This window comes from Delphinapterus leucas, chromosome 1 (genome assembly GCF_059928025.1).
Source record: "Delphinapterus leucas isolate spDelLeu-1000000601 "Yukka" chromosome 1, BTC_Dleu_Yukka2, whole genome shotgun sequence".
Lineage (NCBI taxonomy): Eukaryota > Metazoa > Chordata > Mammalia > Artiodactyla > Monodontidae > Delphinapterus > Delphinapterus leucas.
In genome coordinates, this window is record NC_143129.1 from 155,133,676 (window position 1) to 155,160,372 (window position 26,697).

The 26,697-nt window shown below is 46.8% G+C and overlaps 2 protein-coding genes across 10 annotated transcripts in view; one reads left to right on the forward strand and one right to left on the reverse strand.

Moving 5' to 3' along the window:
• SZT2 (SZT2 subunit of KICSTOR complex) overlaps positions 1 to 12,863 on the reverse strand; it is a 51,179-nt gene extending 38,316 nt beyond the window's left edge. For 4 of the 5 annotated variants that reach the window (XM_089894641.1, XM_089894631.1, XM_022575475.3 and 1 more), the window contains exons 1-4: positions 12,758 to 12,863; positions 2,521 to 2,646; positions 2,037 to 2,210; positions 1,557 to 1,727 (exon numbers count right to left, since the gene is read on the reverse strand). In XM_089894641.1, coding sequence (XP_089750767.1) covers positions 1,557 to 1,727; positions 2,037 to 2,210; positions 2,521 to 2,646; positions 12,758 to 12,784 — 498 coding nt within the window. In that variant the 5' untranslated portion in view covers positions 12,785 to 12,863. Of the gene's footprint in view, positions 1 to 1,556; positions 1,728 to 2,036; positions 2,211 to 2,520; positions 2,647 to 12,757 lie in introns of those variants that run through there. The other variant, XM_089894644.1, reaches the window with a different exon arrangement.
• Positions 12,864 to 12,904: 41 nt separating this feature from the next.
• On the forward strand, positions 12,905 to 25,338 carry MED8 (mediator complex subunit 8). 5 transcript variants are annotated; one of them, XR_002644796.3, is made up of 9 exons: positions 12,905 to 12,967; positions 14,210 to 14,328; positions 15,571 to 15,715; positions 16,399 to 16,539; positions 16,732 to 16,813; positions 17,176 to 17,424; positions 18,265 to 18,325; positions 24,476 to 24,546; positions 24,635 to 25,338. XR_002644796.3 is itself a non-coding variant. In XM_089894741.1 (8 exons), exons 1-8 carry the CDS (start codon positions 13,345 to 13,347, stop codon positions 24,480 to 24,482), a joined length of 819 nt encoding a protein of 272 aa, XP_089750867.1. In that variant the 5' UTR covers positions 13,015 to 13,344; the 3' UTR covers positions 24,483 to 25,338. The 5 variants fall into 5 exon arrangements, 2 of the variants coding, with proteins under 2 accessions (XP_089750867.1, XP_022431185.1); XR_002644795.2 differs by lacking the exon at positions 12,905 to 12,967 and adding an exon at positions 13,015 to 13,359; XR_002644797.2 differs by lacking the exons at positions 12,905 to 12,967; positions 16,399 to 16,539 and adding an exon at positions 12,999 to 13,359.
• Positions 25,339 to 26,697: the final 1,359 nt, after the last annotated feature.

A 26,697-nucleotide genomic window follows, 5' to 3' on the forward strand; every position in this document is an offset into this window, starting at 1 on the left:
CATCCCCATTTTGGAGAAAAGACCCAGATGCACAGAGAGGTTAAGTAACTTGCCTAAGAGCACACAGCCAGTAAGTGGTATAGCCAGGAAGCACATAAGGCACTGTTATTCCAGATCCAGTGCTCTTCACCACCACACTAAACTCCCCTACAGAATAAAGTACAAGTTCTTAGCCATGACATTCAAGGCCTTTCATAATTCTGCCCCCACTTATCTCTCCAGTCTCCTCTTTACCACCCCCCTAACCCTCCCCCCATCATTCAAACTTCATTGTGTCCAACTGAGTAACATGTAGTTCCCTAGAACCCCTGTGATTGAGAGCACAGTTTCATAGCTCTGTGCCTTTGCTTTTGCTGGCCCCTCTGCCTGGAAAGCCCATTTCCTCTTCTTTGAATAGTTAACATCAATTCATCCTTCAAGATTCAGTTCAAATGCCTCTTTGTCCAAAAGTCTCTCCTGTTGCTGCCCCAGGCTTGGCTGGGTGCTCCCATATCACGAGTCAAAACTTATCAGTGCCCTTATCACATTCAACTGAAATTACCCCCTTTAATATCTGTCTCCGCAACTAACTCTCAACCCCTCCCATCAGGATAGGGACAGGGTCTGATTCATGTGTCTCCAGGACCTAGCCCAGGCCTGGCATAGATCAGGCTTTAGTAAGTGTTTGTCAAAGTGAACCAAGTGTTGAGTGATTACCTAATATCCAAGCTTTTCCCGCCTTGACTGTGAGCACCTGCAAAGTCTGGGGATGTAGCCCACAACCAACAGTCCTAACACCTGCACTAGGAGAACACTTTAAACCAGGGCAGAGGGCTGGGATCCAGGCATGTACCAATTGCCTTGTGTATATTTCAGCCCCTCAGATACTGTTCCTTGCATCCCCCTCTCTCAAAGCCAGTTTGATAGCTAAGGTGACAATGAAGCCATCAGGGACAATTTCAGGGTAAGCCTCTACCAGTGAGTTGAGGGTGGTTAAGAGTAGATGAAGGGAAACTGGACCAATGCTTATCTAAGCCCAATACAGATATTCCAGTAACAGACTTGGCCGTTCTCCAAAAAGGAGTGCCTTCTGATGGCCTGCTTGGGTGCTGGATAAGCCCTATAATTATCTGTGTGGTCAGCGTTACACCCACCAGTTCACAGGGCTCTAGGAGAAAAATGACCCTCCTCTGTCCTTGGAAGAAATTATGTTTCTGGGTCTTTGTTTCTCCTGCTGGTAGTGCAAGGAGTTAGGACATTAGCTAACCTTCTGATGGAACTAAAGGGAGCGGGGGAGAGAAAACAGTCATTCAGTGGCCAGGACCAGAGACTTAGAGGAGGAATGAGAGGGGCATTTGTCCAGTCAATGCCAACTCACCTAATGCTATGGGAAGGCCCTTTAAGACCAGAGCAATGGATGCTTCTTAAGAGGACAGAGACTCACAGAGATGACTAGGAACAGGTTCGAGGAGAGCTGGGGACTTTGGGCACGGACAGTGGAGACAGGATAAGGACTTGGTCAGTGGACTATCCGAAATTAGGTCTGAGGATACAAACTTGAAGAAAGGATGCAATACCTGGTGGGACTGCAAGCCAATGATTGAGGAGTAGGCCTGGATAGTGACGTAGATCTCAGGTTGGAAGTCGATGCAAGATCCAGGCACTCGGAAGGGCTGGAGCAGCCCGCCTAGGCAGCGGGAGAGGGCATGGAAAACTTCATCAAACAAGATCTCGCCTGTGGAATCATCCTGAGGGCAATGCAGAGAAAGGTCTCTCAAGGGTAACCAAAGGCAGCCCTGAGCGGAGGGCAGAAACAAGCAGCTTCCATGGGTCAGTGGGACTCTTAAGGTTGATCACACATCCAAATACGGTGCCACAGATGAATGGGATCTGTCTTCAAACACCCCCCACTCCTTCCGTTGTGTAAAGGAAACCTGTCTCCTTTCCAAAACGGCATCATTGTGGGATCATTCTTCACTTATCCCAGGCCCCTCCTCTTCTCCTCACTTCCCACCCAATCCTTTCTTCCCACTGCCTCCCCTCAACCAACCCCTTACCACAATGCCAGTAGATGGGCTGAGGTCCAGCTCAATGACAAACCGATACTGCCAGGCCAGGAAGGTGACCCGGGTGGATGGTACAAGGAGGAATGGCCTGGGGACCACCGGTTCCTCTGGCTGCCATCCAGGAGGCAGGACACTGAGGACTTCCAACTCCTGCTCAGACTGAAGCTGACATTTAGGACGGGGAGGAAAGGGAAGAGTCAGGAAGTCACCCCTTTCTTTCCAGGACCTGACTTCCATATCCAAAATGACACACCATTGGTTCTACCTTCTGCAACCCAACCAAGCACTCTTCCGAGCTGGAAAAACAATTAAACAAGATTTCCCCTGGGGAATCATCTTGTGGGCAAAGTCACTTGCCCCTCCTAGAATCAGACCCCTCAGAGTTAGTCTCCCCTCCTGAGTGTTTCCAGCACCCTCCTAAAAAAACAGATCCTCGGGGCTAGCCCTTCACATCCTGTGTGTCTCTGGGCCTCACCAGCATCTCCTGGGGCGTGGCCTGCACAGTCTGATGCAGGTGATTGAGGAACCAAGCCAGGCGAACATTTCGGGATATTCGATAATCCTTTTTCATCAACAGGAACACCTGCCCAGCTTCTTCCACCTGGGGACAAAGAGACATTTAATAAATCCATAAAAATTCACTAGTTCCTAGTACATATAGATCATGGTGCAAGTAACTTGTCCAAAGAGCTCAGAATCCATTAGTGAGAGGTAAGGCAGCAGAAGTGAAATGTTTACCCCCACCTCAGTGCAAGGGCTTCCCAAGGATTCAATTCTCAACTCTTGGCTCCCATTCCCCCTATAAAGACCTCTATGTAGACCAAGTGACTTTTGCACATTTCAACGGGTATGTGAGTTTCTCCTATAAACTCTAAGTTCTTTGAGGGTGGGGATTGTGCCTTGCTCTATTTTTGTGTCCCTGTGCTTAGCAAATTGCTTAAAACAGAGCAGACAATAATGCCTGGCAGTTTCTCCTAATAAGCCTTGACATCAGCACGCACTAAAGGATCTTCACTGGGTGAATGGCAAGCCTACTAAAGACCTCAAAGCCCAACTTCTGTGGGTCACAGTCTCCCACCCACACCCTTCTCAGCTGTCAACGCTCTAGTTCCTTCCTTCCGCTGCCTCATGGGCAGTCGGTTCAACTGTGTCCTAACAGGTGTCAGTTCCCTTGCCCGTGTCCTCACCTGTCACTACACAAGCCCAGCTAAATCTTGACTCAGGATGAATTTGACTTTCTTCCTTATCCACACAAATACCACACCAGCTGTACTTTGACAGAAAGAAACTTGTCAACTCGCCAGTGGTGCCACTTCTAGTGGCCTTTACCAATCCTTTTATTTCTCCCTGGTCAGTAACCTTTCCTTATTCCACTCAGGTTTTCCAATCTCTCAACCCCCGCCATCCCAGCAGATAAATGTGCCTACTGTTTCGCAGAGAAAATAAGGGTCAACTGGTGTGAACTCCCCCAATGTTTCCTCCAGATTAACCCTTATCTGTAACATTCCTTTACCCCCTTACTCTTGCCTCAGATGAAAAGATTACTCTCCTCCTGTTTAGACAAACTGCAAATTTCTCCTCCAGTGTTCCTAGTGAGGCGGAAATGACAGGCTGTGAGGAAGTGAGCAGAAGTCAGTGACTACCTGTTGGGAAACGGGATGTTGAAAGGAAGTGAAGCTTTTTTTTTTCAATAATGGGGAAATATGCATGGAGAAGAGATGGAAAAAGTCCTGGAAAAGCAATAATGAAGGGTGCCTGATGTCGGAGAAGAGTGTGGAGAGCAGAGATGCAATGACTAAAGATGAAGGAAGTCTTTCTTCCTCAGAAGGCAAGCATAAAGAGGTACAGAAACAGATATTAGGAAATGGCATGGATGAGAGGAGAAGGAAGAAGAGGGAAGGAACTCATATTTATTAAGCACCTAAAATACATTCAATTGTACACTGTAAAAGTTCAGTACAAGAATTTCAGACTCAAACAGCCTGGGTTTGAATCCCAATTCAGCCTCTTATTAGCTGTGAGATTGTGGAAAAGGTACTTAAACTATTTAAGCCTCAGTGTCCTCATTTGTAAAATGGAGATAAATCCTAATACCAATCTAATTGTGCTGTCCTGCAGATGAAGGGAAACCATGCATATGAAGCACTCAGCATGGTGCATGGCACTTATAAGAATATAATAGAAGTCAACTATTACAGGTTATTACCAGGCCCAGTACTAGGCTCTTTACCTAAGTAACTACATTCAGTCTTCACACAAAACATTTAATAGAAGAAAGCTGAGGTCCAAAAAAGTTAATTTCTCAGCAGAATTCTTAGCAGAATTCGTAGGCATAGGGTCAGAAGTCAAACCCAGGCTTGGTGAGCTGCAAAACCCATCTACTGAGTGTGATAACTGGATCAAACTGGGGACTTAAGAGCAGAAAAGATTTAAAGTGGTTACAAGAAGGAACACGATGGGTGTTTATAAATAGAAAGGATGCTTTGACATAATCAAAAAGACAATTTAAACATCAATATGATGTGATTTAGTATTATTTTGTGTTTTGTCTCTGCACCATCTAAAATCACATTTTGGGAAATACTACTCTCTGTTGTACTGTTTTCCTGCACTGGCCTGAGGCAGGCTCTGGCTAGGATTTTGGATTTTATCCAAGAGTTAGGTCAAGCTACCAAACTCTTTTTTCAGCAGGGCAGTACTATTATATCTGCATTCAAAAAAAATTCCATCTGGCTACCACATGACTTAGAAAGATCCCCTAACAACCAGGGGAGATGACAATGGCCGAGACCAGAGCTACTCAAAGTAGCCATTCTGTGAACTGCTTGAGACTGTTCCTGAAGAGACAAGTAGTTGTGCTAGAATGTAAAACCAGCACTGCCTTTCACTGAGAGAGTCTTGGAAAAGTCAGTTGAACTAACCTTCAAGACAAGTGATCAAGTGAAGTGAGCTCAATTGTACTTTAAGGAATCTTTAAAATAAGATGGACAAGGGGCTTCCCTGGTGGCGCAGTGGTTGAGAGTCCGCCTGCCGATGCAGGGGACACGGGTTCGTGTCCCGGTCTGGGAAGATCCCACATGCCGAGGAGTGGCTGGGCCCGTGAGCCATGGCCGATGGGCCTGTGCGTCCGGAGCCTGCGCTCCGCAACGGGAGAGGCCACAACAGTGAGAGGCCCGCGTACCGCAAAAAAAAAAAAAAAGTGGACAAGAACTGGTGATTAACTGAAGTAGGGAGGAAAGTAACCAAAAAAAAGCCAAAAAAACAAGGTGTCAAGGATGACTAAGGCAACATCAGAAACCAGTAAGTTGCAGGATGATTTCCGTTAGCTAGAGAAATCAGATATAGCTATTTCCCATCATTTCTAACCACCATCCCCCTCAAAAGGTCCCATCAAACTGAACGCTCTTATTGCCAAACTCCTAAAAAGACAAAAGGGGTCTACTGGCAAAGAAGGAAACTGCAGCAATTACCTGCCCTCTCTTTCTCTGATCCTTGGTCTCAAGAGGAGATACTCTCATAAATAAATAAATAGAAAAGACGGCCTTCTCCCTGATTAACATCTCGAAAATTCTGCCAGATTGCCTAATTTCTTTCCCACAGTGTTAGTCTATTAACTTGGGTATACTTACATACTGTACTGTAAAACATTTAATATTAACTTTTCATTGGTATTTTGTCAACACCCTGATAAGAAATTCAAGGCCTGATGGCTTCCATACGTATGATTAGAGCACCAATAAACACCATAAAATATATTCATTTGTATTGGGCTTTGGCTTTCTCAGAGAAAGAGCAACTGTGCTCAATGCCAGTAGGCAACCTCTCCCTCAGGATTGGCTGAACTGGTGTGGGTATGGTATTAGTGACCGCTCTCGTCTGCAAGCTGACTATGCTGGATCCTTGCCAAGGTTCTTATCTAAAAAAGGACGGGCTGGGCTCAGTGTTATCAGAATAGGAAGGATATCCCAGTTCAGCAGCCCTCTCTGTTTATCACTCTATCCCCAGAGCCTGGTGCGTTGCTTGGCAATCGGATGCTCAATAAACTTTTGCTGAATAAGCGAATTCACTATATGTTCTAAGCTAAGCAAAGCAAACGCGGCATTTAAAATGAATCACACGCAGTACAACTTTTCTTAAGGTAAGGTAATCTTAACACTAGTCTCCATATTTTTCCTTTTGTTCTTCTTTGGTGCTTAGTGAAGACTTTTTTTCAAATGCCAGCCTGTTTCAGTTATGCAAGGAAATATCCAGGAAAGGAGTTTTGGCCCATATTGAGCCAGGGTTAAAGGAGGGAGCACCATAAGGACAGTTGGGGACACTTGCTCACTTCATCTTCTAGGACTAAAATCCTGGCCACTCTGGGTTTAATAAATGAACCTTTCCGTGATTCCCTACACTGTTGGTTATCTCTGCTAGGCATTCACAAAGCAGTCTGGACTACTTAATAGCATCCACCACAGTTCATAATGAAGAATTTGTGTATTTTTTAATGTTGGTTTCCCCTACAAGTGTAGAAGCTCCAGGGAGGTAGGGGCTGTCTGTATCGTTCTTTGTTGTATCTCTAGTAACTAGCGCAGTGCCAAGACACACTAAGGGTTTGAATATTTGTTGAATGAATGTATGAATGAGGGAAATTGCTCTCGCAAGCTATATTTATTTTCTTCTCTATTTCAAGCTATGTTCTTAGTATCTTACCAGAGATTCCTAATTTTTCATTTTTATCAACATCTGGCTTTTGTTGTTCAAGAGTTCTCATCCTTCCTCATCTGCTTTATGGAAAAACTAACCCAGTCTGTTGTTTGGACTTTGCCTCCCTGAAAGTTGTTTTTACCAAGTTTTTTTTCACTAGTATGTTCTTTACTGGTATCATCTTCTTTTCCACAATTCTGGAATCGGGGGAAGGGGAGTTGTGTAAACTTGAATAGATTTGTTTTAGACAGAATTACAGTATTATGGAAAGAAAATGTGATATGATAGCTGAGACTCCGGGCTTGAATTTTAGTTTCCTCCTCTATAAAATACCACCACCTACCCCAATGATGGGTGAAAGCACACTGTAAAGTTAAAAGTGTCACATAAATGCACATAGTAGTGGTAACAAGGTGTTGCTTCTTTGAGTCTGGAGGAAGTCCTGCACAGCCATTCCCCTCAGCTTTTTTGGCTCACCCCCACTTAGGTGGCAGAGTTGGAAATTTCTTCACACTGAGCCAGAGTCTGTCTTGTTGATATTACCTTGGCCTGCTCTTGAAATCTGTTCTCTTGAACATATCTAACTCACTTTGGGTTTTACCTCCTGAGGCCACACAGGGAAAAATCTGAACCTCTGCCAAAGGGGAAGCTATCAAACATCTGATGATGGTTCTGAGTCTTTGATTCTCCATAATAAACATCTCCAGGTTCCTTAAATGTAGCTCAAACGGCATGGTTTCGGGCTTCCCTGGTGGCGCAGTGGTTAAGAATCCGCCTGCCAATGCAGGGGACACGGGTTCGAGCCCTGGTCCGGGAAGATCCCACATGCCGCGGAGCAACTAAGCCCGTGCACCACAGCTACTGAGCCTGCGCTCTAGAGCCCGCGAGCCACAACTGCTGAAGCCCGCGTCCCTAGAGCCCGTGCTCTGCAACAAGAGAAGCCACCGCAATGAGAAGCCCGCACAACGAAGAGTAGCCCCCGCTTGCTGCAACTAGAGAAAGCAAAGACCCAACGCAGCCAAAAATAAATAAAAATAAAATAAAAAGAAAACGGCATGGTTTCAAGTTCCCTCACTATTTTAAATCTTAGATCACGTGCCTACGAATGAACTCTGGTTGGTCTACTTTTCAACTTAAAATATGGGGGCCAGAATAGAGCACAATACCCAGGTGAGGTCACAGATTCAGAATCTCCTAGATTCTATTTACTTCAGGCGAAGCTTTACCATGCTACTGACCCAAGAAACCTCTCTGACTTTCTCCCTTTTGCTGCTGCTTAGACACATCCCCCATTCTCTCCTCATGCAGCTGGCTTTTTTGGGACACACACAATTATTCAATTCGTCCTATTACATTGGATAAATCCAGCCTATTTTCTATTGTGAAGCTTGACTGCTGTTTTGTCTGCTAGTAAATCCCTTTCCAGCTTAATTTCCCTGCTAATTTGATCAGGATGCCATCAAGTCCTCATCCAAGTCCCAAGAGGACAAAGGCAAGGTGAGCATGCATTCATTTATCAGTCAACAAATTTACGGAGAGCCTGATACATGCTAGCACTGGGCTGGCCCTAAGGATACAATGGAAAGCAAAAATTGGCATTCTCTGCCCTCGCAAGATTTACCCTGTAATGGAGGAAAAAACTAATCAAATAATCACTCTAAATACTACATTAATACAAACTAAGTGTGCCAAGGATAAGAATGTGGTTTTATGACAGCATGTAACAAAGTAACCTGACTCAGGCAAGAGTCTTAAGAGAAGGTGACCCTGAAGACTGAGCAGGGTTGGCCTAGTGAGGAGGGAAAGGGGAATACACCAGATGGAGGATAAACAAGCACTGATCTATTAGATTTTCTTCACACTATTTGTTCGTAGGCTGCTGAATTCCACTGCTGTGCAGCTTCCATTTCTCCACCTTGTTTCGAAGGTTATTTTGAATGACTGACTCTTCAAGGCCAAACTGAAGTCTAGTTCACCAATCAGTTCTTATAGAATCCACTCTCTTGAAACCAGGAACATTTCCTAACTCGAGTTTTCTCGCAACATTCCCCCCATACATGATCCTTCCAAGTCAACGACTACATTTTCACAAACATCATCTCTAAGTTTTCTTCACATTCAAGAGGTGATTTAACAGAACTAAAGACTCAAGAATTAATTAAAGCAGCTAGAATGGTATTTTTCCAAGTGTGATCCAAGGACCAGCAGCATCAGAACCACCTGAGGTGCTTGTTAAAATGCAGATTCCTGGGCACCATCTGAGACCAATTGAATTAAGAGCTGAGAGAGCTTGGGAAGCTATACGTAACAAGCTCCCCCAAGTGATTCTTCCGCTTTACTGTTTGAGAATCCCTGAATTGGTTGTGTTCTCCCAGCACCCATACTCATATGGAGCTTTAATCCCTGATACTTAATCCTTCTGAGTCTGAAGTTCACTGGAGCAGTCTGGCAAAGGGAAAGCAGGGTTTCTAAGTCAGAGATCTGGATTTAAATCTGGCTCTACTACTTGCTATCTAGGTGAGCTTGGACAAGTTAGTTTTCCCAGGCCTCAGTTTCTTCATCTATAACATGTGGATAAGAATGTCTACTTCAGGGACTTCCTTGGTGGTGCAGTGGTTAAGAATCCGCCTGCCAATGCAGGGGACACGGGTTCGAGCCCTGGTCCAGGAAGATCCCACATGCCACGGAGCAACTAAGCCCATGCGCCACAACTACTGAGCCTGCACTCTAGAGCCCGCGAACTACAATTACTGAGCCCAAGTGCCACAACTACTGAAGCCCGTGTGCCTAGAGCCCATGCTCCACAACAAGAGAAGCCACGGCAATGAGAAGCCCGCGCACTGCCACGAAGAGTAGGTCCCACTCGCTGCAACTAGAGAAAAGCCCACGTGCAGCAACAAAGACCCAATGCAGCCAAAAATAAATAAATAAATTTTAAAAAAGGAAAAGAATGTCTACTTCAGAAGGATGTTGTGGCAATTAATCAGGAGAGTCAGAACAATGATAGAGGAAGCCTATCATTCTTTGGAAAATTTATTTAGGCCTATATACCATTTATAGCAAGATGAATAAAACATTATCAGGCACTGTGCTGCATACCATGTATACCAGGATGAAGCAAACATTGTCCATCTCGTTAATTTGTTGTTTGTTCATTGCCCCTGTCCCTTGGTGGTTAAGGTATAAATTATTCCTGGACTTTTCCAACCCCTGTGCTGTTTTCTGTTAACAGAATCCCACAAAATAATGTAGTCTCCACCTGCCCTTGAACCACTGTACTTATGCCAAAGTCCTGAACCTCTAGCACGGCTTCAACCTGAATCTTCTTCACCAGCCTTCTCTCTCACCCGCGTCCACCTGAGTTCGAGCACCTCGGATCAAACGCTGGTTCTGCTGCTTATTAGTATAAGGCCTTGGTGAAGTTACTTACACGCTCTGTGCCTTAATTTCCTCATCTGAGAAACAGGGATAGTAAGAGTGCTTATTTTTCTTTTTTTTAAGATTTTTTTTGATGTGGACCATTTTTAAAGTCTTTATTGAATTTGTTACAATATTACTTCTGTTTTATGTTTTGGTTTTTTGGCCGCGAGGCATGTGGGATCTTAGCTCCTCGACCAGGGATCGAACTCGCACCCGCACCCCCTACACTGGAAGGCTTAGTCTTAACCACTGGACTGCCAGGGAAGTCCCAACGGTGCCTATTTCACAGGGGTTTTCCCAGTATTAGATGATACTCAGTAAGCACTAGTGTTAGCTATTCTCACTGCCACTGCGCCCACACTGGCAGCTGCTTCGTCTTAGTTCTCTGAAGGTCCTCAGCTCCTCCTTACCTCAGGGTTTTCACTGTCCCCTTTGCCTGTAATGCATGCGCTCTGCCTCTTCTCACAGCCACCTTCCACTCCTTCTTCCGGCTTAAATGTCATTCCTCTGAGGCTTTCTGATCCACCCCCTCCACTAAACAATTAGGTTAAGAACCCCTGTTAAACACTCATTCAATCTGTACTTTTCCTTTGAAGCACTTATTATCATAATTCAACATGTGCACTCCATTAGAATAGGGAATGTGTCTTACACTGCTCCATATCCACCCTGATAATTAGCACAATTCTGAGTCCATAGCAGCAGCATAAAATAATTTAAGTATCTGAGGAATGAATGACTTCTGAAATCTGACTATGCCCAATATTTCTCTCTTAGAATTGTAATAACATCTAACGATCAGTCACTTTTCTGCTCAGGGGCAGGACTCTTCACTCCCTTTACCTTCTGAGATAAAATTTTCAGAAATGTAAATCAAGAATTCAACAAATGAACCTTTGGCTGAGTGAGACTTCCAGGAGCGTATGTCTTGACTCCAGGTTCCCTTAGATTTGCACTGCTCAATATGGTAGCCACTACCATATGGTGAGCACTTGAGATGTTGCTAGTCCAAAGTGAGATATGCTGTAAAATACACTCTGGATTTTAAAGACTTGGTACAATAAAAGAACGTTAAATATCTCATAATTTTTAATATTTATTACATATTGAAATGATGTTTTGGAAATAATGGGGTTAAAGAAAAATATGTTATTAAAGTTAATTTTACCTGTTTTTTTTAACCTTTTTAAATGTGGCTACTAGAAAACTGACATATATGCCTTGCATTGGATGCAATGCTGTTTTAGACTACCTGCCTAAAAGGTACGTTGTATTTCACCACAACATCCCTCCATTTCTTCTCATTTTAATCCATAACAAAACATACTCCAAATTCCTTCATCGGTTTTTCTCAATATTTCTGATGCATACGCTACTCCATCACCCCTGTCAACACATCTGATCCTTTTTAACAGGGTAGTTTCCTACAACCATATTTAATCTTGGGGCTCGTGACATCGAATTGGAGATTTACCATCCTGTGGCTACTTTATTATTTATACTGTAAACATTATGACTAAGAACACAAGATCTACAGCAGACCACCAGTTTTGGAGTCCTGGCTCTGGTACTTACTAGCTGTGCAACTTTATTACTCTTAATATCTATCTCTGTGCCTCAGTTTCCTCAACTGAAAAATGGGGATGATAATATTGTCTACTGCGTAGGGTTCAGAGTATTAATTGTTGGTAAAGTGCTGAGATGGTCCCTGACACACAGTAAGCATTCAATAAGTAATGACAACTATTGGCATCATTATACACATCTCTCACCCTTCCCATCTACTCATATATTCTCTTGTAACACTGCGCCCCTCTCCTAGTGACGTTGTTCTTTCCAAATCTGAGATTTTACGCTCAGATCATCTAACTCCAAAACTCTGCTACACCCCAGCTGAGAGTAGCAGTTGGGTAAGGTACTTCTCTCGATTTTCAGATTCTTACCTGTAAATGACAGCGGGTATTGCCACCTTCCTTTGCACAAGTCTGAATGACACAATGTATATAAAGTTCCTTGCATGGTCCTTAGCACCTTATGGATACTTTATTTGCATTTTCTGATTTAAAACATGTGACCCTAACAATACACCAATGATAAGTACTTTATGAAGAAGGAAACAGGCCGGGAAGTCAAGACTTGCCCGAAGTTGCACAGATAGTTTACACGGCAGCGCCAATACCGGAACGAGGCTTCTCTCTGAGTCAAATGTTTTTTCATGAAACCAAAGCTGCTCTCCAAAAGCATGAGCGCTAGAACTAAATTCATGCTGTTTATGGCATTCCAATATTTGAAGAAATGCAGCAACTGGCAAAGCTGCCCACTGAAACTGCAACGGAAAATCAAAATACAGGTTTTCTTAATACCATTGCGAGGTCAAAGAACCCGAGAGCCCTAGGGTTGGCGTCGTGGATGAAATTTCGGCAAACAAAACAGCGACAAGCTCCTCTAGGCCCCCCAGGAAAGTGCGGGGGAGGAGATAACGAATGTTTGGGCTTCGGGCTGACCCGGCGGCTCCGGACCCGGAGGAGGCCACGGCCGCGCCCGGCCGCCGGACCCTCCCCCTCGGATCTCGGGACCCAGCGCTGCGCCCGCCCGCCCCTCACCTCCGGCTCCGGGCGCTCCGAGGCCATCACACAGCCCTCCCGCGCCGGCCCGGGCCAAAGAAGCTGCTCCGCTCGTGACCCCTGACCCGGCGGCCTGGCGACCAGCGGGACAGGAAGTGAGGGGGAGGGCCGAGTCCTGAGCTTTGTGATTGGCTGACTTGGGAAACGGAAGAGGAAGTCTTTGACACTGACCCTGTTGCCGCAATGCAGGTGAGGGCCAGGTTGGCGCTAGTGACCGCTAGCTAGCTTCGGGTATCGGTACAGAGAGTGGGCTGGCGGAGGAGTGAGTGAGGAGTTGGGGCTGAGAGGAGGGGGTAGAGCCCTCGACCGTCGAATAAGGGGACGCACGATGGGGCAGAGGCCCACTGGCGAGGGAGCGGCGCAGATGAGAGATGGGGGTGGAGCCCGGCTGACGGGAGACAGACTGCGGTTAAGTCGGGAGGGAGAAGGCAGCACTGACTTGCTAGGGTGTGGGAAAGGATCAGGTTGTAATTTGGGAAGGTTGAGGTGCAGTCCAAGGAAGACGGCTCAAGAAAGTGGTGGATCGGCTCAGGCCCCGGCCTAGGCTGTTGGATGGCCGTTGTCGGATGCCGACAGAACAGGTAATCTGTAATTGGAGAGAAGCCCGAGGGTGGAAGGAATTATGGGACCGCGGTGGCCAAAAGCCAGACTAATATAATCTGAGGCCGTGGGTGGAACCCAGGATCAAGGCTCCTGTCCTGCACGTTGGCAATTTGCTAAGACAGTTTTGCTTCATTCTTCCTAGTCTGTGCCCGTTTTTCATTTGTCACTTAGTTTCTTGCAGCTGGTAGCCTCTCCGTAAGTTTTTATAGGCTGACTAAGCTTGTGAAAGGGGCACAGGAATATTGGTACAGAGATAAAATGAGTGCAGATTAATTTAGCAAGGAGGAGGTTGAAGGAGCAAAGACTGAGGGCAAATGAAGGTGGGGATGGCAGCGGTGGTGGCGGTGGCAGTGGCAGGTATTCAGAAGAGCCTTCAGGTGTAGGTAGATTTTCCAGAGATTGTATCATGGGCAAGAACGGCTACACTCACCGGCAGGTTTTAGGACAGAGGAAGTCAGAGCATGTATGCTGCAGAGGTGCCCAAAAGATAATAAACCCCAGGCATTTAGGTCTGGTGAAAATTACTCAGTGGGAGAGAATAGAGTGTACCTAATACAGAGAAAAACCAGGCCTGGATTAGGAGCAATGAGAGAAAGGAATCAGTAGGTAGGAGGAATTGAGGTCAGATGAATGGGTGTAAAGGTCTAAGGGTTGACGCTGTCTGTAACCCTAATACCAAAGAAAGTAAACAACCTGGCTCTCACTACGCCAATGAGATCCTATGTCACTGGACTGGTATCGCACACTGTCATCCTGGCTTTTCAGCCTTCCTCTGTATGTGTCATCCTCACACTCATCTGAGTAACCAACCTATTCCTATTGGTGCAGAGGGAGGAGAAGCAGCTTGAGGCATCATTAGATGCACTGCTGAGTCAAGTGGCTGATCTGAAGAATTCGCTGGGGAGTTTCATTTACAAGTTGGAGAATGAATATGACCGGCTGACCTGGTAAGGGTTGCCAGGGCAAGCTGGGGAGGGCTCCATGGATGGGGGGCCAGGCTACCTGCTGGATAGGACATCTCCAGTGACGTAACCATTTATCAGTTTGCAAACATCTCTTGATTTAGAAAGAGTTGGGTTTCCCAACATTTAACACTGAAGTTGGCTTTGGGCCCCCATGGTAAGGAAGTAGAGAAATGCCCAGTTTCCCAGCCCAGGTTCTCACTAGCTTTTTTTTTTTTTTTTTTTGGCTGTACACGGGCCTCTCACTGTTGTGGCCTCTCCCGTTGTGGAGCACAGGCTCCGGACGCGCAGGCTCAGCGGCCATGGCTCATGGGCCCAGCCTCTCTGCGGCATGTGGGATCTTCCCGGACCGGGGCACGAACCCGCGTCCCCTGCATCCGCAGGCGGACTCTCAACCACTGCGCCACCAGGGAAGCCCCTCTCACTAGCTTTTGATTCTCATCATTTGACTTCTCTGGGAGGAGTTCCTCCCGCAGTGGGTCCTCCCACTACAGTATTCATACTGGATCTCTTGCCATGGCTGTTGCTGAGTCTTTTAGGTCCAATCTACTCTGGAAGTGTGGATACTATTTTTAGGCCAGAAAGGAGACTTTTACCCAGTTTCTGAAGTTTTAGTGATAATAGTGTAGCCATGGTTCCTACTTTGCCATTGTCCTCACCCCCATTCAAATATAGTAGTCCCCCTAATCTGTGGGGGATAAGTTCTAAGACCCTCTGTGGATGCCTGAAACTGTGATAGTACTGAAACCTATACTGTAGATACTGTGTTTTTTTCTATACTAATGGGGTGGGTAGTGTATACAGCATGGATATGCTGGACAAAGTGGTGATTAACGTCCTGGGTGGGACAGAGCAGGATGAAGCAAGATTTCGTCACACTGCTCAGAACAGCACCCAGTTTAAAACTTATGGATTGTTTTTTTCTGGAATTTGCCATTTAATATTTTTGGACTGTGGTTGACCACGGGTAGATGAAACCTCAGAAAGTGAAACTGCAGATAAGGGGGGCCTGCTATAATGACCTGCTTTTCCTCTCCATCTGTATCAGAAACTGAAAGTGTGTCCCTCTTTCTTAACCCCATAATACCTGTGAGCCAGGCTAGTTCCTGCCCAGGCCAGCCATAGGGCTATGAGTGTTTTGGGGGTGAGTCTGGGTATTCCTAGTCTGAAGGACCCCTTTGAGGCTCCTTTACTGGGAACATTCTGACACCTTCTTTCCACCACCAGGCCATCTGTCCTGGACAGCTTTGCCTTGCTCTCTGGACAGTTGAACACTCTGAACAAGGTCTTGAAGCATGAAAAGACACCACTGTTCCGTAACCAGGTCATCATCCCTCTGGTGTTGTCCCCAGACCGAGATGAAGATCTCATGGTAAGAGGAGGAGAGGGGTGCAACTTGGGAAATTAAGTTCTTAGATGAGGACTGAGGGCACAGTGGTTGGTTGGCTATTCTAGAAGTTCTGAATCTGCAGTAGTGTGTGGCAGTAAGAAGCGAGGGCTGCATTTTGGAGGCTTTGCTTTTTGTCCTTCTGGAGTTGGGAGAGCCATTCCCAAACTGAATTAATCTGAGGCATATGTCACTAAGACAAAGACCTTTTTCCTTCAACACCTGTCTTGAGCAGAAAGTATGTTCTTTTGTGACTTTTTCTTTTTTTTTTTGGTTTTGTTGTCGTTGTTGTTTTTTGGCTGAGCTGCGCGGCATGTGGGATCTTAGTTCCCTGACCAGGGATCCAACCCGTGCTCCCTGCAGTGAAAGCACGGAGTCTTAACCTTTGGACCACCAGGGAAGTCCCTGACTTTTTCTCTTTCAATCTTTGATTTAAATGTGGCAGAAAGAGGTTTATCCTTAGGTCTGGTAGAGATAGGGGAGTGAGTAGACAGAACTGGAGGATGGAGTGAGGGGGATAGTGTCTTAGGAAGCCAGATATTGTTAGTCTCAGGTTGTGTTTTCCCTGAAAATGCACTCTTTGCCTGTGGAAGGAACTATGTATATATCAGGCCAGATTGAATCTTCTTGGAGTGCACAGTAGGATCAATAAATTCTGTGTGTTACAGAGGCAGACTGAAGGACGGGTACCTGTTTTTAGCCATGAGGTGGTCCCTGACCATCTGAGAACCAAGCCTGACCCTGAGGTAGAAGAGCAAGAGAAGCAGCTGACAACAGATGCTGCCCGCATTGGTGCTGATGCAGCTCAGGTTGGACTGAGTCACTGCCCTGCTCCCCCAACCCCGAATTTTATCATGAGAAGCTGGGCATTACCACCTCTGTATGGTAGGGATTCACAGCTGGTTACCCCTCAGTTGCCCCTGGAATAGCCCAAGGAAGAAACGTCCCCGTAATCATTTCTTGCTTGCCCTAATCTCTGCACAAATTTATGTGTGTTGCAGAAGCAGATCCAGAGCTTGAATAAAATGTGCTCAAACCTTCTGGAGAAAATCAGCAAAGAGGAACGAGAAGCGGAGAGTGGAGGTATGGAGGGATTGGTGGCAAAACGGAGGAGGAAAGAGGGATAAGATCAATAGGAAGGGTGGTGTTGGTAGTGGTGAAGTGAGGACGAAAGGATGTGCTGCTTAGGAAAAGGTATGCGTCCATTCTGTTAGCCTTTTGTATTTCTGGCCAGCCCTGGAGCAGGTGGAGGAAATGGGCAAAGGGAGAAGGGAGTATTCTGAGTAGTCATGGGGGTCCTCTGGCTCTTCCTCTGGGCTGCCAGGGAGCCTAGATTCTGCTGAAGTCAGAACTCCAAGCCCTGGTACCCATACTGGTCTTCCTGCTGCTAGGTTCGGTCCAGGGCCAGAGGCATACCTCGGGGTCCCCACTTACTTTTTCTTCAGGTCTCCGGCCGAACAAGCAGACCTTTAACCCAGCAGACACCAATGCGTTAGTGGCAGCTGTTGCCTTTGGGAAGGGGCTGTCTAATTGGAGGCCTTCAGGCAGCAGTGGTCCTGGCCAGCCGGGCCAGCCAGGAGCTGGGACAATCCTCGCAGGAGCCTCAGGATTACAGCAGGTGCAGATGGCAGGAGCTCCGAGTCAGCAGCAGCCAATGCTCAGTGGGGTGCAGATGGCCCAAGCAGGTCAACCAGGTAAGGTGACAGGGATTGGCATGGTGGCAGACCTTGAGCAGGGAAGTGGGAATAAGCTGGGTTATCTGGGGCCCCAGCGTCCCCAGAGCTGGAGATATTCTCCTTTTCTCCCTTGGACTGTGACCCAGAAAAAAAACTTTTGGAGTAAAAGTCTCATTTGAGACCCTTAGTAGGTACCAGACAACGAGGAAGAACTTTGACAAGCAGAAACTGCTCTCGCCTCCCACCCCATCTCAGATCTCGGTCTCAACTACCCTTCTGTCCCCTTTAACTCCGGGTATTAGGTGTGTTCTCACTGTCTTGTCTTAGGTAGAAAAATGAATGGTCAGACCTTCATTAGGACCATTGGGTAGGTGTGTTGGGAATGGACAAGCAGGCAAGTTTCCCGGTGCTGTGTGTAGTCCTTTCTCCGTATCCTGTCTCTCCTGCTCGCTTTTAGTAATTATAAGAACAGCCTGGCAGAGTTCAGATGCAAGCAGCTAGAAGAGGTATTTTCTTCCAAGCTGTCTAGACAAAGGGACAATTAAAATAAGAGAGAACGTAGCACTCTTTTACCTGTGACATTAAATGGGGGTCCCACAGATTTAGTTCTCTTTTTCTAGGAGGGGGTGAGCAGGAGCCAGGTGTGTTCCAACCCCTCCCACTATTCCTCCTCCTAGACACCTTCAGGGAGAGGGCTGGACGAAGAGCCATACCTCTGAGCCTTGCCGTCCAGGGTCAGATGCCACAGAGATTCTGAGATGATAGCGGAGGTGCAGAAGGGAACCTGAGGGACCACATTTCTGATTTACCATGAACGTCTTACTGTGCTTCAGGTGTCTTTCTTCATGTTCCTTTTAGGGAAAATGCCAAGTGGAATAAAAACCAACATCAAGTCGGCTTCCATGCATCCCTACCAGCGGTGAGTGTGGCCGACAACCTCCACTCCCAGGTGCTCTTTGCAGAGTTCGGCAGTGAAGCTGCCTTTTGCCCAAAGCTGACCTAGATGGGTATAATAAAAAGAATACGGGCTTTCAGCCACAGACAGATCCCATCTCCACTGCCGACTAGCTGCGTGACTTTGGGCAAGTGACCTAATTTTTCTGAGCCGGTTTTCTTGTTTATAAATGGTGATAATACCTACCTCAAAGGGTTGTTGTGAGGATTAAAATGGGAAAATGCATGTAAAACACTTGGCACAGTCTATGAAATAATGGGTATTCAATAAATGAGAGTTTCTACAGCCACTTCTCCCCACTGCCCCCTCTTCAGTCCTCGATCCAGAACTTATCCTGGTCTGATACTGCTTCATGTCTGTGGTGAGCTGATGGACACAAGATCATGGACCGCTCAGCTCTATTTGAAAGCCTGTGCTTATTTCGTGCTGCCAGAAACGGTGACAGCCTCTGTGTCCTTAGAGGCCTACTGTCTCCGCAGGCCTTCCTGCCCAGATTCCATCCTGGCCATCTCTCCAAGCTGCAGGTGACGAGGCTTCTGGTCTGAGACAGACCGTCCACTTGTGGCTCTGGAGAAGCTCAGGCCTGCTCTATTCTCCATCCTCTGAGAAGCCAGTTCAGCTCTTACCTGGGAAATAGTCACAAAGAACCCTATCCTTTACCCTACACCTCACACACGAAGGAAGATGTTGAAGGCCCGGTATATGGGGGCTTCTTCAGGAAGTGGCTCTACCAGGCAGGACTATGTGAGAAAGGGTTTTTCTTAGCAGATGAAAAAGTCCCTTGTTCCCCAGACTCTTTTTTTCTTATTTTAGAGGGAGAGGGGAATTGCACCTCACACCATCTTTCATCATGATTGAGTTATCCTCATAATTTGCCTGGTTCCTGGGCTCCAGCCAGGATGGTTTTTCTCCAGTACACTGAGCCTGTGGTTCCAATAAGGGCCAGGTGGATGGCGGGAGGTGGCAGCCGCCAGTACTTTTGCCTGCTTTTATAAAGCTGAGAGCAGAGTGGGCTTGGGTCTCCAGCTTAAGCTGCCTTGCTTAGCTCTCTGTTGTGAGCTAGGGCAGGGGTTGAGTCAGCAGAAGTGGACCAAAGGGTTTCTCTGAATAAAGTTATTTAAGTTGATGGCCACTGTATCAGGGTTAATCTGACAGATAAATTGAGACAGCTACGTAGGGATTGGAGACTACATGTCAGAGACTTTCAAGGTTGCTGCAAGGCAATTCTAATTTGTTTTCCAATAAAAAGTTTTCTTAGCTTTGATCTAAATGTCCTGAGAGGTAATAGGAGGCCCTTCTCACACCTTCCAGCTGCCTTTTTTCTGTTCTCTTCTGTCACACATTAGTACTTTGGCATTTGTTCAGTGCCAGGCAGAATTCTGCCAGGCTGTGGCAGCAAAGGGCTGGAAAAGTGGTTGCAGATGTCACATCCATTCCTGTTCCATCAAGACAAGAAATGGTATTCACACAGCTCACTGATCATAGTACACAAGAGCACGGAAAGTCCTGCCATCAGCTCTGAGGCAATGTCAGACCTGTCCCCCACTTCAACAGTGCTCCTTTACTGGTCTGTCAGCCCACTCAGATGTTCCTTATCTTCTCTTCCCTTCACACTGGAAATGTCAGAGCTAACTGTCATATTGGATAGAGTTCAAGGTGTGCTTCTCTAAAACCCCTGGAGCATCTTTTGGTGACTGCTGTCCTTTATTCTACCAAAAGATTCCTTCCTATTGAAAGTTTCTTGAAAACTTTTTGGACCTATTGAAACCACCCCAAGTTTCTTTGTTGTCCCAGGCTAATATCGACGTCATTCCCAAAGTACCATCTGAAATGGATTCCTTGTCCTCCCAGAGTGGAAATGTCCTCCTGCGCCAGCAGGGACACATGCAGGACCCCACCTACATCTTGTGCCCTTAAACCAACAGTCCTTACTCCGCAGGCACTCATGTCTTTATATTCACTCCGGGAGCACGTGCTCTCATTCCCAACCCCTCAACCCCAGATCCTCTGGAGTGCACAAACCTATGTAGCATTGCCAACTTTGGGGCCCATACAGCTCAGTAAATGCCTCAATGGAGAGTATCTCCCATCCCTAACACACTCATTCCCAAAGGAGGGAATACAGAGTTTCCTTTCAAGAAGAGGACGTTGACCTGCTCCCTTGCTCAGATTTCAGATTTGCAAAAGATGGCCCTCTTGCTCCACTCTGGTAGTGTTGCTCAGTTTCTGATGGCTCTGTTTGGCCTAGGGCTTGTGTTTTCTCCTACTCTTGGGGCCCCGGGAGAATGAGATTAGGCCATCGTCTCCCAGGTGTGTGTCTGGGATGGAGAAAGAAGCAGCAGCTGTGAAACTTCAATATTCTGTAGCACAGAGGTCATCCTGCTGAAGGTGGATGCATCAGTGTCCCCACGACACCCATTGCTAGGACCACTCGCTCTCCAGCTCTGCCCTGAGGCTGGGACTCAGTCACTGTTGAATGTCCCTTTTGCTGATTGCCCCAGTCACCCTGTTCTCTTCCCCTCCTGGTGTCTATTGCTGCCCTACCTAGCTAGGTCACCTAACTTCACCTTGCATTTTCTTGGGAAACAGCCAAGGTAGATAGGTTGTTCTAGCTAAGTGCTCCTTCTAACTCCATTATCAGTCCTGCCATTAGGACTGAGCTGCAGCGGGTGTAGCGGCCACCTCCTGTCCTGCTGTTGAAGGGAAGAAGCTGAGCTCTGCAGGAATGCCCCAGTGCAAGGCTGGTCCCTTTCCCACCCCCTTCTCACCTCCCCCAGGCAGCTGGGAACAACCTCTCCCTTTGTCTGAGCTTCTTGTACAGAATAATCCTCCTTATGGACAATGTATTCTCTGTGCCCTGTGGACACAGGAGCCGTGTGAGCTGATCCCAGCACCAGGCAGGACGGAGGCGGAATGCTTCCAAATGCCCACCCTAGGTCAACTCCTGATTACTGTTCAGAGAAACTACCAAGGGGTGTACATTTTCTTCCATCTGTTCCAGATTTGGGGGCTAGCCTATTGAAGTTTAGCAATGGACCAGGAGTAGGGTTGGGGGCTGTGGTCCCTCTCTGGTTCAGTCCGGAGGGTTCACTGTACCAACCTATGGAGGCGTGATGTGGCTCTGGCCCGTCAGCTTTGAACGCACAGGGGCTAACACTTGGAAGGGGTTTGCCACCCTGCAGATGGGGCTTTCTAACTGGAACAGAAGGTGAACTCCAATCCATCTGACAGGGCCATAGCATCCATTGCTTCAACATGTGTTTTGTCCCAAAGGACAAACTTCCTCTTTTCTTCCCTTTAACTTATCTCTCTTTTGCTCTTGAGCTCCTGTGCATCTCTGAGGCAGCTCCTGGATCTCTGTTGTCATCTCTTTTTTTTTTTTGCGCTACGCGGGCCTCTCCCTGTCGTGACCTCTCCCATTGCGGAGCACAGGCTCCGGACGCGCAGGCTCAGCGGCCATGGCTCACAGGCCCAGCCGCTCCGTGGCATGTGGGATCCTCCTGGACCGGGGCACGAACCCGTGTCCCCTGCATCGGCAGGCGGACTCTCAACCACTGCGCCACCAGGGAAGCCCTGTTGTCATCTCTTGATGAGTTCACATGTTCTCAAGATGTCGCCTACCACTTGGACATGGCAGCTTCCCCAAGTACATCATGGACAAGGCCCGTGACTTCCCTATAGGCCTCGGTTTTCTCGCCTAGGTGCTCCCAGTGATCCTAACTAGCTTTAAAGTCTCTGGCAATGATTCTCCAGCCTGTTTACCCCTGGCATTTTTCATATTCCTCATTGCATGACTATGTTATTATAGGCTAGGTTTTTCCTAGATCAGCCCGCCAATCCCTTGAACCCCTCCAAACTGTTCCTAAAGTTCCCTGTCACCTGCAGCTTAAAATACCCACATCCCTCTAGATCACTTCCCTAAAATTGTTTTCTAGCTTTCACTAGTTCTTTAGTGAAAATTCATCAAAGAGGTAGTAAGTTACCGCAGAGATAAATGCATTGAATGCCAGAAGTCACCTTCCCACTCAGGGAGCCCCCTCTCTCCCCTGGGCAAGATATATGTACCAGAGAGACTCCCCCATAAAAGCAGTAAATTATACTTTTCCACTGTCATGATACCCTTCCTTACTAAATCAAATCCAAGGAGCCCTAGGCTGCTCCCCTTCCCGCTTTCCCTCGGCCATTCCACTGCCTTCCCTGGCCCTCACCCGAATTTCCCTAGTTTATGGTCATTTTGATTCTTCATCTTCTCTGGCCCACACCCCAAATGTAGAGCATCCTTATTTCTTTTTTTGTACTAATTTCTCTGGGCTGCACCCATTTTCATGGCCTTGGTTAGTATCCTTCCATGTTAGTCCTTCTTGAGCCCATGTCCCCACTCCCTGACTCACAGCCACGCTCGTGAAATACAGAGCCTACCATTTTCCTGCACACCTCCCATTCGCTGTTTAGCCCCGCTTCCACCCTTCCTCGGGAACTACCCTGTCTCAGATCACTGCTGACCTGATGGCTAAATCCAGACTTTTTTCAGTCCTTATTTTTCTTACTTATCTCCATGGTGTTTAACAGTGCTGGCCATTAACTTTTCACCTCTTGCCCTTCACCGGCTCCCACCTCTCTGGCCATTCCTTCTCTGCAGCTCTTGGCCTTTTGTCCCTCTGCCTGCTTCCTTTTTTTAAAAAAAAGCATTTATTTATTCGGTTGTGCTGGGTATTAGTTGCGGCAGGCGGGCTCCTTAGTTGTGGCATGCAGACTCTTAGTTGCGGCATGCATGTGGGATCTAGTTCCCTGACCAGGGATGGAACCCGGGCCCCCCAGCATTGGGAGTGCATGGTCTTAACCACTGTGCCACCAGGGAAGTCCCCCTCTGCCTGCTTCTTGAATGTTGTTGTTCTCCAGTACTCTGTCCTTAACCCTCTTTTCTTATTCTGCCTGCTCTCCTTGTGACCACCACCTTTATGTACATAACTCAAACAGGTTTTATTTTCAGCCCAGACCTCTTTGCTGACTTGCAGATGCCTATTGGGTATCTCTGCCCATATGATCCACAAGTACCTCAGGTTCTGAATGTCCAAATCCAATCATCTTTCCCTTCAAATCTGTTTTTTTTCTAACATCCTAGGTGTGACCTAAGCCAGGTCTATGGAAGCCATCCTAAACACCCACCTCCCCAACTCAATCAGATACTAAATCCTGTCAATTCTGTCTCCCCAGGATCCTGCCCTGCAGTTTAGGCCCTGGGCCTCTCACCCTAAAAGTATTGTTCAGACTCTCTGTATCCAGTCTTACCCACTCCAACTCATCTTCCATATGGCTGCCAGATACATCTATCTAAACTGCAGGTCTGATCACCTTACTCCCTTGATTAAAATCCTTTTGATAGTTTCCTTCCCATGTTTCTCAAACTGGAGTCCACATACCTGGCAGGTTGGTAGGGGCAGTGTGCTAGGCATACTGAAAGTCGCAGGATAAAAATCATCTTAGAGGGACTTCCCTGCTAGTCCAGTGGGTAAGACTCCACACTCCCAATGCAGGGGGCCCGGGTTCGATCCCTGGTCGGGGAGCTTGATCCCACATGCATGCCACAACTAAGAGTCCGCATGCCACAACTAAGAAGTCTGCATGCCGCAACGAAGATCCCACGTGCCGCAGCTAAGACCCGGAGCAGCCTAAATAAATAAATATTTTTTAAAAAAATCATTCTAGAATGCCCATTTTACTCGAGGGTAAATAATTTAAACAGAATGCAGAATTACCATGCATGCAGTAGGAGAAAATAGACTTCAAAGAACTCCTACTAGTCTGAAGGGCTTCATAATTAGCCGTTAGATTCTCTGGGGATATTTCTTCTTCCTTTTTTTTTTTTTTTTCACATTTACTTCAGTGGAAGTTTGAAAAACAGCTCAGATTTCCTGGAAAGGCAAGTAGGATTCTGTGTGATCCAGCCCCTGACTTCTGACTTATTTTCTGTATTGTCCTGACACCCACTTCAAACTGCTTGAAGTTTCCTGAATGTAACAGACCCCATTCCTTTAGTCCCACTGTTCCCTCTGCATGGAACATTTTGCCCCATCATTCTGTGATGACTACTCAATCTTATCTTTCAAAATTCAGCTCATGAGTCACTCCTCTGTGAAGCTTTCCAACAACCCAGTCTGTCTACAACCCAGTGCCACTCCCACCAGGTAAGGTCAACGACCTCCTATTTTCCGCTCCACATTTGTGCCTTGTGCAGACTTATTCTAGCTCCTGCTGCTCTTTATTGTCCCCCAGGTTCAAGCACCCTGAAGTGCCAAGGTTTGAATCCAGTTCTTCTGTCTGGGAGCCATATGATCTTTGGCAAGGAATGTGCATGCCTGGCGTCCTACGGCATCTGGACCATCATAAACACGTTAAGTGTAGTTGCTGCTATCATTATTATTATTAGGTTGACTTTGGAGAGAGAGTATAATGTAGCATTTTGGTTAAAAGAGCAGTTTCTAGTGCCAGACTGCCTGGGTTCAAATTCTAGCCGTGCCACCGACGAGCTGTGTGGCCTTAGGCAAGTTGATTTACCTCTCTGTGCCTCAGTTTCCTTATTTTGGGGGATGCTGTGAAGTTTAAATACATTAGTATATACAAAGTGCTTAGAATAGTGTGCCTGACAATAGTAGAAGCTCAAATATTAACTGTCTTCAGGGTAGTGTCTAGAAGTCTGCTGTCGGTAGTTGTTGCTTAAATCAATGATTGACCAGTCCCTCTATGAGGAGGTAACTCTTCTTCCCTCTGCAGCTCATCTGTGCATACAGCTATGCTCACGTGTCAGGAGAGACCCTCTGGGCACGTTTCATCCCCCACAATGTGCAGAACAGGCACTGGAACATTTTTATATTGGTTTGCCTGATGTGATAAGTCATTTTCAAATCTAGTTGTGTGAACTTTCTCGCACTTAGTTGTCACCTACACTCTTCTATTAAAGCCCAGTTTGATCTCTTAAATTGTGTGATTTTGATTTGAGATCAGATGACAAGCTCCCTCACTGGCAGTGTTCCTTTTCCTCCCTTCTAAACTGTGTCTGTTCCCTGTCCACACCAGCTGAAGACTCAGTTCCACAGTCTGCCTACATCCCATCTCTAAAGGAGGCCCTTCACCACTCAGAGGTCTCTCTGTGCAGCTGGGATGTGTTCTCTCCTCTGTCTGTGCTTACTCAATCCGGGCTCAGGTCTTCACGGGTGGCTGTGTGATTCACTGGGCATCACAAACCAGAGCTCCATGCTTGCCTCTTCCTCACACTCACCACCAGTGCTTTAGGCCTTGTTTTGCCATGGCAACGTCCTGGTTCTTGCCACTACTCTAAGCTATCGGCAACACCTGCAGGTCAGGTGCTGTCTCACACCTCCATACCTAACACATGCTCTGCCCTCTCAGTATGTCTGCCCTCTTTTTTTCCTGCTCCAAACCCCTGTTCACCTAGTGAACAATTCATCCTCCCAGTGGCACCTACTTCTGTAAAGTCTTTACCACCTCCTCCCCTGTACACTTGACCATTCTTAAATTACACCTGACCTGGACACTTATCCATTGTGTGACCTTAGGCAAGTTACTTCACTTCCAAGAACCTCAATCTCTACCTCTGTAAAATGGGATTATAGCACCAACCTCAGAAAGGTACCTTCCACCGAGCATATTTAAGATTCAATTTAAACCTTTAAATAGCTCTTAATTTTCTACAGGATAAAGTCCAAGCTTCTTAGAAAAGCACACAAGGGCCTCCAGGCATATAGTTAGCACTGAAATGCTAATACTATTCTTCTCCTACTCTCTCCTGAGCAGTCTCGTTTTTATCACATGGTATATTTGATTGCAACATATTACAATTAAACTAGCTTAACTGAAAAAGAGAGAGAGAGGGAGAGACCCAACTGGATTTGGGTTATGCGGATGTGGAGTTGAAGGGTGGCCAGCTCCAGGTGGGTCAGGGGCTCCAGTGTCATCTAGGCTCTCTGTCTCTGCGTTTCTCCACTCTACCGCATATAGCTCATCCCATGAAAGAACTCTGATTGTTGCTGCTTGGATTCTGTACCATTAGGAGCATTGGGGGAAGTGGAGAGAACACCATGATTAAAAGGCCAGTGGAGCAGGACAGGAGTTCCTTAAAGGAGATGAAAGCAGGGGGATGGGACAGTATCTGTATACGACCAGACCTACAGCTACTACAGTCCACTTTGTGTGGTTTCATCTCTACAGACAATCCGCAGATATTTTTCCCCCCGAACCCCATCCTTTCTCCTAAGCTTACAGTACTGTGTTTCAGATTGCCTGGGGAATGTGCCATCCTTCCTCAAACTCCGGATGTC